The sequence below is a fragment of the Ursus maritimus genome, unplaced genomic scaffold (genome assembly GCF_017311325.1).
Source record: "Ursus maritimus isolate PB19 unplaced genomic scaffold, ASM1731132v1 scaffold_5, whole genome shotgun sequence".
Classification (NCBI taxonomy): Eukaryota; Metazoa; Chordata; class Mammalia; order Carnivora; family Ursidae; genus Ursus; species Ursus maritimus.
This window is the reverse complement of record NW_024426663.1, coordinates 52,657,860-52,668,913: the sequence shown is the minus strand read 5'-3', so window position 1 is coordinate 52,668,913 and position 11,054 is coordinate 52,657,860. Positions and strand designations below refer to the sequence as shown.

Sequence of the window (11,054 nt, the reverse complement as noted above, 5' to 3'; positions counted from 1 at the left end):
TGACTGAATTTCACAGAGGTCACATGACTTGCTCAAGTTCACAGGGTGAGTGGTAGAGAAAGCTCTAACTCAGGTCTAACTCCAGAATTTGTACTTGGAGTCACTTGCGCTTGTAAAGCTGGAGGACAGGAGGGCAGTCTGCATCTGCTGGGATGGGGCATAGATGGGATTCTTTCCCTTTTAGGGCTTTATATGTTAGAGAAAAGTCCTCTGGGGCTTCTTATCCCTGAGCAGCCCTCACTGAACATGCTTTGGACCTGCCGTCCACATGTACGTTGGGAGTTTTGCCCTGCAACTCTCTTCCAGTCTGTCACGGTTCTCGCATCTTGGTGTAGATTCTCCTGTGTTTGAGTGAGGAGTAGGCATCCCGTGCTCTTCCCCACGCAGCTGGACTGGTGCTGGTGACTTGTGGTGTATCTGGGATGCTAAATTTCTGGGTTCTGCTCATATCACTGCCACCTGTGAGCCTCAGAGTGAGTCATTTGGCAGCCTTGGGTCTCTCTTCTCCCCAGTGTAATCAGAGATGTTCACATTTCTTCTCTGCTTCTGGGAGTGCGTGTGAGAGTTAATTACCAGCACACCCCAGCACAGGTAAGGAGATGGCTCTCGGGGTGCTGTGTGTGCGTGTGTGTGTGTGTGTGTGTGTGTGTGTGAGAGAGAGAGAGAGAGAGAGAGAGAGCGCGAGCCCGCCTTCTGGACTCGGGAGTGAAGCGTCTGTCAAAGTCCCACACCTTCATCCAGGTGGGATGTGACTACAGATCAGCCCCTTAGGGGCCCTGGAGACTTCGCTGGCTCTGCTTGGAGGCTGTGGGAGCCTGAACTCGGCTGGGCTCCATCCCAGCAGTTTTCTCTATCCCAGACAGAGCGGCCTTGTTCTCTCCTCCTCAGTCACAGCCATTGTCTGGCAGAGTTCTAGGGGTGAGAGGTGTCCTGGGGCTTGGATGCCCTGCAAAGACTCAGTCTGGCATGACTCCTAAATTAATAATGTGTTTAGCTGTGGGAAGGGATCGTCGAGAGCCAAGGGCCTGGAGGAGGGGTCCCTCTGAATATGTTACAGCACAACCTGGCGCAAAAAGGGTTACCCGGAGCAGCAGCCATCTTGCTGCAAGGATGCTTTGTTCCCAGCTGTGGAGCTGAATACATTCTTTCTAGGGCTGGTGGAATTCTCATGAAAATCTGGTGGGGGGGGGGAGTTCTCTGCACCCCTCCCTCGGGTTCCACAGAAGATACTTTCTGCTCTTGAATCTCAGCTCAGCTCTTTTCTTTAGTAAAGGAATCTGGGTTTGCTCGCTATGGTCAGATCAATGTTATTTTATCTCTTTGCCTCTGGTACCTCAGACCTCTGAGACCTGGGGTACATTTTGTCTTTGGAGAGGAGTCTGCCCCTCCCTCCTCTTACCCTCTTTTCTTCTCTGTGTCCATTCCCGTCTCTCCCTCCCTGCCCAGACCCAGGCTCTGGTGACATTCTGACTGCTTGTGAGTACTCAGCCCCTTTCCCTCTGTTTTCTCCACAGCAAGCCCCGCCCAACACGGACTGGCGATTCTCTCAGGCCCAGAGACCCGGCACCAGCGGGTAGGTGACCGCCTCTCCAGCCCACCCTCTTCTCTGCAGCATGTTCTCAGCGATGACGTGGGAGAGGGTGGAGGAGGGCTCAGGATTTGCTACAAATGGCTCCTTCCCTCAGTTCCAGATTTCAGGGAGGTTTTCATGTAGTGGGGGCTGGTACACAGATCCCAGAAGGAAGAGGCTTCTACTCTGGCTCTTTTGAACACTCATTGCACACACTCAGCCCCTCCCTTCTCCCCATGTGAACCTTTACCTATCTGCTGGTCTTAAGGTGGTCTCTGGGTGGAAAGGAAGTGTTTTATACCCATCTAATTCGTACATCCTCCTGCTCCAGGTTGGGCTGGGGTTCAGGCAGAGACTCGGGGGACAGGAGGGGGACTGGAGGCACTGTCAGCAGTCAGATCCTCCTTCAGAGCCAGCAGGAAAGATCAGGGCCAGAGGTGAGGGAGGCCAGGCAGCTGTGGGGGAAGGTGGAGACTGCACAGCTGGAGGTGAGACTGAGCGAGGAGCCAAGGGGCAGGTCTCCCTGGTCCTGCCCTGGCTCCAGGCTGCCCTAGGTCCTGCCGCTGGTCCTGCCTCTCTACCCACAGGCCTGTTGTCTCTGCCACTCTTTCTTATCTTGTTGTCCTTCCCTCAGTCTCTGTCTCAGTTCGCAGTCTCTGCCTCTCCCTCTCTTTCTGTGTCTGCCTCAGTTTCTGTCTTTATCGCTGCATCTTAGTCCCTGCCATTTGTGTCTCCTTGCACGGATCTGTGCCTCACACTGCACCTGCCATGCTGGGTGCTCAGGAAATGTGGAATTAATGAATACGTGTGACCCTTCCTTAGTCTCAGTCCCTGTTTCTTCTCCTCTCTGTTTCTGCCTCCCTCTTTCTTTGACCTCTTTTCTGTCTCTCCCTCTTGCCTAGCGTCCTTGTGTTCCTCTGTCTCCAGTCTCCTGGTTTCTTAATCTCGTGCTATTTCTGATTTCTTTTCTGTTCTCACCCTGTGTCTCTGTCTCTCTCTGTATGTCTCTCTAAGTGTATAGTCTCTCTCTGTCTGCATCCCTGAGCCTCTTTCTGTTACTCTTTCTTTATCTCCCTTTGTCTCCCTTTCATCCTGTCTCTTATTTCTTTGTACTTGTGCGCAAGCCAGCACACACGTGTCCCCCCCCTCCCTCCCCCTACCCTTCACACACAGAGTCTTTGATCAGTGCTTACCACCACACACACCCTCCCATCCTGGCTGCCCCAGCTGCTCATTTCAGTCAATATGAATTCCTGCTGAGACAGGAACCCCCTGCGGGTGGTGGGGAAGGAAACTGTAGAAAGACCTTCAGTTGGTCTGAGGGGAGTGGGGTGGGCTCGGGGCCAGGCCTCCCTGTTAGAAGTCAGGAGCCTGGAGGAGTCCAGGGAACCCGGGGTGGGGTGGGGGCAGAACTTAGGCGCCCTTCCCCTGCCTCCTTGCTGCCTAGGCCCTTACTGCCCATGTGTCCCTGCATGCTGCAGGTGGCGAGCCCACACTGCCACGAGGACCCAGGAGACCTTGGTATGTGCTGGGCGTCCACCTCCAAGAAGGCCCCTAGGAGGCAGCAAGCCAGATGGCTGGGACGCCATCGCCCCTCCCTTGACCCCATCTGTCTTCTTTTGCCCCAGTGGTCTTGCCAGCCTATTGCTTATCTGTCAGGTCATTCATGTGTTCACGCACGTGTTCATTCATTCATCACTTATGTGTTGGGCATCTACTATGAGCCAGGCCCTTTTCTAAACACTGTCCTACAAGAATGAACAAGCAGACATCTTTGAACTCATAGACTTCCAGAGCAGCAGGTGAGACAGAAAAGTGACAACAAATCACACTAAAAAAATGTCTAGTTACAAATCATAGTAAGTTCTGAGAAGAAGAGGGTCATGTGAATGTAGAGAAAGCCTCCAGGTGGGAGCTGAGGTGGTGAGAAGCACGGGGCAGCTTGTGGCCCCTGTACCCCCACCCCCACCCCAGACCGTACTGGCCCTGTAATGGAATTCACTGCTGCACCTGGGAGGCCCACAGACTGCTTGTGATGTGCCCCCTGGGTTGAGCACCTTACCCCTGGCCCAAGTCCCTTTTCATCGAATGAGAGACTTGGTGGCCTGAAATACACATAGGAGCTCTTGGGGAGATGTAGGAGAAGGCTCCCTTCCGTAGTTAACTTGAGGGGGATGGGACGCACATTCCTGTTGGAGTTCCAAAATGGCCCAGATGCAATAAACATTAAGGTCTCAGTCCAGCAACTGCAGCTTTCCTCCTTCATTCATTCCATAGTTAGTAAGCACCTCCTGGAGGCCAGGTCGTATTCTAGGTGTAGGAGGTAATAAAATAGGCCTGTTCCCTGTCCTCGAGGAGTTTACTGTATGTTGAGTGAGACACATATTAACCAAAAATAAAAAATAAATGTAAGATTGCAGTTATCCCACGTGCTATGAAGAGCAGACCTGGTGGTGAGAGCATCGGATAGGGATTTGACCTGGTCGGGGAGCAGGAGGACATCTATGAGGAAATGAGGTGTTGCTGAGATCTGAAGGCTAAGTATGAATTAACCAGCTGAAGGAGGGAGGGAAGAGCATATGCAAAGGCCTTGTGGTAAAGCATCTCAGGGTCAGCAGACTGGACTGACGGGGAATTCTTTCTTTGCTGCCATTCTGATGAGTAAATTGGAGTGAGAGGATGAAGAGGGAGATTTCTCTTATTCAGTCTAACTCTGGTTCCGGCCCTCCACACCTTCTCTGTTCCACTCCATTCCTACCATCTCGACTACTGGCACACCGGCTTCAGAGCAGGGCTGCTGTTGAGTTCTCCAGTAAACCTAGTTCAAGTTAGCACTGGGTCACATTACCTAGACCAAAGGGAGAAAGACAAGTTGTGAAGTCCCTGCTTGCCAGGTGCTCCTCCTTCCAGCCAGTATCCCTTCTCGAGTCACCCTTCTGGCTTCTTATCTCAGCAGCTGTTACCTCAAGCGCTGAACCCAGCAAACCACTGGTCCCTTCTCAGGCTGTGACCCAGGCCCCACCCTGCAGCTGTTCCCATCTCTCCACAGAGGAGAGAGTCTCCACTTAGCTTCTCCTGGTCTCCACTCTGTTCTCCCTTGATGGCTCCACCCTACCCTTAGATTCCCCGTCCTCAGAGAGACCTTCGTCCTGCTCCCCCTCAGTTTAGGCCGTCACTCTGTGGGCAAGTAGTGACTTATTTTTTGCTGCTTATAAAAAAATACACGCTCGTTATAGAAGCATGAGAAATAGAGGAAAAATTTAAAAGAGAAAGCACTCTAATTTCACACTCCAGAGAGCCCCCAACTAACATTTTTTGAATATGAAAATTTTCAAATCTGTACGGAAGTAGAATGGTACAGTGAACCTCTGATCCCACTCTCCAGCTCCAACTAATGCCCTACTTTGTTTCACTTGGGTCTCCACCCTGTTACCCCCTGGAATTATTTTGAAACAGATCTCAGCCTTCATATCATTTCATCTGAGTCTTCACTGTCTGACAGTTCTTTTTTTTAACATGTAAGCACTCATAATAATATTAATAAACTAATTAATAATATGTTAATACTAAATATATTGATAAGCTACTATCAGATATCCAGTCTATATTGACATTTCCCCAATTATATGTCTGTCTATTAACTCATTTGTGCACTTATCCAAATTAAGGCCCACATTTTACATTTGGTTGAGTGTCTCAGATCTGTTGAGCTCTTTAATATTTTCATATATGTATTTCTAAACTTTCTTCTTTGTGCCCTCAAACAACATGCACAGGTGTTTTTTCTTTTTTTAAAATCTGATTCACTGAAATAAATTGTTCACAAACTTGTTCACAGAATATTAAGAACTCTTACTCTCAATGATGTGGTATATTTCTCACCATTTTTTCCCCCTAGTAATTGAGTTCCATCAGCATTATCATCTGTTTGTGTTCTCTTTGCTGTATACCATGAGAATTTCCCCATGGCAGGAAAAAAATTTTCAGAAGTTAATTGTTGCCTAGTAGCCCCCTCATATGGACATATGATGTTTATTTTATTTTATTTTATTTTAAGATTTTATTTGAGAGAGAGAACAAGCAGGGGGAGCAGCAGAGGGAGAGGGAGAAGCAGGCTCCCTGCTGAGCAGGACCCTGGGATCTGAAGGCAGACGCTTAACCGGCTGAGCCACCCAGGTGCCCTATGATGTGCATTTTAAAAAGCTGACAGGCTTTTACGATGTCAAAAAATACGTATGTATTTACTTTTTAACACAGTTAAATCTAGGCTCTTGTCAGAGGTAACTTCCCCAGATTTCTCCCTTTTTGCATCTTGCTGCAGGGAGCGTTTTCCCACAGCCCAGCCTCTGGGACGTTCCCCGCCACACACACCCAGCGCACCGGAATACAGATTCCTTAGGGCGAGAACTGCTTCTCTCAACTCTTAGTCTTAGGCCCTGCCACAGGCTCTGACACATAGTGGATGCTTGGAAAATGGTCAATTAGTGGTAGTCCATCTCCTCCACTTTCATTTTTCACCGTCTCCTAATTCCTGGAAGAGCCCCCTGTCCCCGCTGCGGGCGCTCCAGGGCCTCCGTGGGGAAGCCCAGTGTCGTGTCGTGTAGAAGAGCATGGGCTTCAGAGTCAGGGGGGCCTCTCTCAGGTTGCAGCTCTGCCAGGGGGCAGCTGTGTGGCTTCAGGAGTCTCTCAGCCCCTCTGAGCCCGGGATTCATCTGCTGGAAAAGAGAGAGAATCATAATAACACTTACCTGCAGGTGGTTCTGAGGCTCAAATAGGCGAGCTAACTAAGCTGTAACTAAACTATATATAAACTAAAGATAAATATAAACTGTATATAAACTAAATATATACAACCAAATTATATATATAACTAAACTACATATAATTTAGTCAGCTCAGAACCCAGAGAACAGGAAGCTCTCAGCAAATTGTTCAAGAAGAAGTTTCCCCCCTCCACTTACCTCGTGCCCAGCTTCACAGAGCGGGCAGCCTGCTCACCTTCTTAGCCTCCAGCCTTCAGCCATTGCCCAAGAATCCTCCCCCAGCCCAGCCCATCAGGGTTCCAGACCCATCCCTTCACTCACCTTTATTCCCTCAACACCATTACCCAGTCCCCGCAGGGCATCCTCCTAACCTAGTATCTGACACTGCCGTTGTTCACCCGGAGCCCTTCTCTTTGCTTCCTACCTTTGACCTCGTTCTCCCAACTCTATCCCAGTCCAGCTCTTCAGTTGTGTGTGAGCCCATCTGCCTCAGCCTGTGCCCTCTAGCAGGCCCAGTGACCGCTCAGCAGGGCTGCAGGTAAAGACCCCTGGATTTCCATGGAGACAGAGCTGGCTGAGGCCCCATCACTGGGCTCCTGTCCTCCCAAAGGTACCCTTAACCCTTGGTCCTCGCCCAGGAGCAAGAGCCATCTTTAAATCTTTTAATCCCATCATGACAGCCCCCCACCTTGCCCTGCTTTAAACACCTGAGTGACTTGCTAGAGCTCTTAGGATGAGACCAAAATCTTTAGTATCCATTTCTACATTCTCAGCACCCCACACCGCCTCCCCTTGGGGCAGCCACCCTGGCTTCCCTTAGTCCGCTGAACTGGCCATGCTTTTCCCAGCCTCAGAGGCTTGGGGCATGTTACTCTCTCTGCCTGGAAAGCGCTCTCCCCCAGCGCTACACCCTCTCCTGCATACTTCACTTTACTTCTCCGTTTTTTACTCTGAAATGTTTCAAGCTTACCAAAAAGTTGACTTATCAAAAATAGTGTGATGAACATGCAAATACTGTTTTTACCTAGATTAATCAGTTAATATATTGCACGTTTGCTTTTCTCTCTCTCTCTACACACACACACACACACACACACACACACACACACGACACTTTTTTTTCCTGAAACATTTGAGAGTGGCAGACATCATAACATTTGAAAAGCTTCTGTATATAACTCCTAATAGTAGCATTGTCCTACAAACCATAAAAGAATGATCGTTTGAGAAATTAAACATTAGTGCAATAATATATAGTCTAGCAGATATTCATAAATGTTCTTGAAATGTCTTTTAACCTTTTTGGTGGGTTTTGTTTGTTTTTTAAAGTAAGCTCTGCACCCAATGTGGGGCTTGAATTCATGACTGTAAGGTCGCACGCTCTCCCGACTGAGCCAGCTACACCTCTGGTACTTTTTTTCAAATCTAGGATTCAATCAAAGAGCATGAATTGTATTTGCTTGCCATAGCTGTCTCATCTCCTTTAATGTAGAAAAGCCTCTTTACCTTTTTTGTTTTTCACAACAGACATTTTTTAGGGTCCAAGCCAGTTGTCTTTTAAAATGTCCCACAATCTGGATGTACATTTCCTCACAGTGAAATCAGGTTAATAGTTTTGGTAGGAATACTGCCTGTGCGACACTGTGCACGCTCCCACTGCATTACATGGGAATGATTTCATGTCCTTCTGTCCAGCTGTCAGTGATACTCCCTTTGTTCACTTAGTTAAGTGGTATCTCCAGCTCTCTCCATTACAAAGATATTTTTTAATATTTGACGAATAAGTACCGTGTCAGTGGTATTTGAGATTGTGCAGCAACCTTCCCCTTGTAATATGTTCATCTTCCCTGATGATTGCTGCTTGCAAGGTGGTGATTTTCTGTCATTGCTCCTACTTTGGTTTAGCTGGAATGGTCCTGCACGTCACCTGGAAATGCCTTCCAATTTAAATTCCCTGTCTTCTCACTTCCCTTTTCCTTAGGGAAGCCTGGACTGATTGAGCCCAGAGCCCCTACTAAATCAAGACTTCCCTCTCCACCCTGGTCTTTGTGTTCACGGCACTTGTCACAGTCACAATGAAATAATTGTGTAATTATTTAATGTCAGCCTCTCAATATGGACCATGAGCAGCATAGAGACAAACTATCTCAGTCATGTTCCCAACTATAACCGCAGTATCTCGCCCAGTGCCTGGTGCACAGTCATTGCTCAGTAAATGTTGGTTGAATAAATGGACACAGAATTTCACCTCTTCTCACTCTGAGAGAGAAATGAGCCTCCTACTTTCCCTCCAACCCTAACTGTTTGATGTGATGGTGTAGAGGTCACACCCTGCAGCTGTGCTCTGATCTAAGCCTTAGACTAAGTTCACCTTGCTGGGGATGGGGAATCCCATATCAGGGGAAGCCATAAGCAAGGACAGAACTTGGAAAAATTGCAAAGCATTTCTTGGCTGTGCTCACCCACCATGACAGAATGCACAGATGTGATCGTGCTCTTGCGCTCACTCGTGTTCACTCTCTTGTGCTCCCTCTCCCTCTCTCTCTGTCTCTCAGGCTTATGCATTCAAGGCCTGCCGGCAGCCACTCCCCTGGTCCCACATCCTTCCCTCATCGTGTGACCTCACTCTCTCCGTGGATTTGTTTCCCATTCATTTGGCGAGAGATATGTGTTGAGGAACTTTGCCAGAGGGTGCCAAGGATCACCTAATAGACTGTGTGTGTGTGTGTGTGTGTGTGTGTGTGTGTGTCAGGGTGCCCCCCCTCAGAAACAGAAATAATGTCATACTTCCAAATTCCAACAAAGCAGGGAAATAGTCACTGTGCGAAAAGTCCGAGTTGGGTTGGAATTCCTTCGGGTCCTTTATAGGTTGGCATTTTTAACAATTATTGAGCACCTCATGTTTTCCTCAGTGCTTGGAGTGTCTGAAGGTGTTAACTAGGTCTTTCGGTCAGAGGCAGGCAGGCCCTGTCTCAGCTACAGCAGCAGGAGCAGGGCCACTGGGGCTGCCACGTGGAGGCACCCGGTCCAGTCCGGGTGGGCTTAGGCATCCCCTCTGACAATTTTTATTCATGTTACCAAAGCAGAGGTTGGAAACTGGCAGTCTGGAGAACAGTATCTGCACTGGATTTGCTGTGAGAGGGAGCTTGAGGAATTAGGGAAGTGCCTCAGAAGAGGTTTTTTTATAGATGGTGCAAGGCAAGCACGTGTGCTCAGCAGAGGGATTTTTTCCAAAGGATTTGCAGACGTTACGTGTTCTGATCCTACTGGCCGTCTTTTGGCATGGGATGGAGACACAGGGTGCTAGATCTGGGTTCCCTGGGAGAGGACGGGAGGGGCGTGGCCTGGGCTGGCCCAGGAAGCCGTATTCACCAGCCCACTCTCTCTGCAGCTCCCAGAATGGCGATGAGACCGGCACGTGGCCCAACAACCAGTTTGACACGGAGATGCTGCAGGCCATGATCCTGGCCTCTGCCAGTGGTGAGTTGTGCCCCTCTGCGTGGGGGGTTTGGGGTGGTCCTGCAGCCGCCGGGCCTCAAGACTGGCCATCCACCTGCATGGCATCTCTGGATCTTTCAGCTGCTCTGAGGGGACTCCTCATTCCTGGCCAAAAGCCAGACTGAGAAACAGCGGGGGGGATGCCTAAAGGGGAGCAGAAAAGGAAAGATTTATTGAGGGGGTGTAGGCAGTAGTGTTAAGATGCCAGCTTCAGCAGGGGACAGCATAGGTTGGATCCTCGTTCTGCCACTGTCTTTGGGAATTTGATCCGTTTGCTTACTCTCACTAACTCTTCTTCAGCCAAGAAAATGGAGGCAGTGGTGTCCAGGGCTTGTCATGAGGATAAATGCGATGCAGCCGTGGGCCTGGCACACCCGAGCCTCGCATCCGTGCCAGTGGGTGTGCGAGAATACCCTTGGACCTGGGAGACCCCTTCTCTTTTCTGTTGCCTCCACCTGCAGAGCAGGATTTTGATTTTCCTAGAAGGCTAACAGAAGTGCACGTGCAGCAGAGACCCAGCACTGACTGTTGTCCTGGAAGAGTCAAAAGGGTCCTGAGCAGGGCAACAGAACAACAGAATGATATTAGTACTTAGCAGCGCAGGCCTTGGGGGTAGGCCAACCCGGATTCAAATCCAGGCACCCTTCCTTCTCCTAATGCCCTCTCTGCTGTTCCTTATGGACTGTATGGTGACTAACATAACATAAAAAAAAAAAAAAAAAAAAATCTGGGCACCCTCACGGAGGGTACTCAGCCCTTGGGGGCCTCAGTGTCACTGACAGATCTTCCTGCGGTGTTGTGAGGGCCAAATGTAAGGCCATAGCACAGGAATGACAGAGTAACGCAGTGGCTAAAATTGATTAATTCTTATCCTTATTGACCCGTAGAAGGCAGAATAATGCCTATTAATAAGGACGAGTTGCAGGAGCAGCAAATCCTAGGCTTCCTTGGAGGCTGTCAGAGGATGAAAGCCCCAGGCTTACCTAGTGGAGTGAAAGGGCTGGCCTCTAGCACATGTGGACGGCTGGTAGAGAACCAGGTCGAATCAGAAGAGTAACCACGAAAATCACACCTGTATACTGTCCCGGGCACATGCATGGCCAACTTGACGGGCCTCACAACAGTTAATCCTCTTACCAGCGCTGCAAGACTGGTCTGTGATTACTTACTTATATTTGACAGATGAGAGAACTGAGAAATCCCTTGCTCCCAGGTCCCCCTTT

At 49.3% G+C, this 11,054-nt stretch overlaps 1 protein-coding gene across 22 annotated transcripts in view; it reads left to right on the top strand.

Annotated features, from left to right (window-relative positions):
• LOC103663913 (protocadherin gamma-C4) overlaps positions 1-11,054 on the top strand; it is a 176,275-nt gene that overhangs the window by 159,421 nt on the left and 5,800 nt on the right. For all 22 annotated transcript variants that reach the window (XM_040622322.1, XM_040622316.1, XM_040622315.1 and 19 more), the window contains 2 exons: positions 1,515-1,573; positions 9,725-9,813. In XM_040622322.1, coding sequence (XP_040478256.1) covers positions 1,515-1,573; positions 9,725-9,813 — 148 coding nt within the window. The remainder of the gene's footprint in view (positions 1-1,514; positions 1,574-9,724; positions 9,814-11,054) is intronic.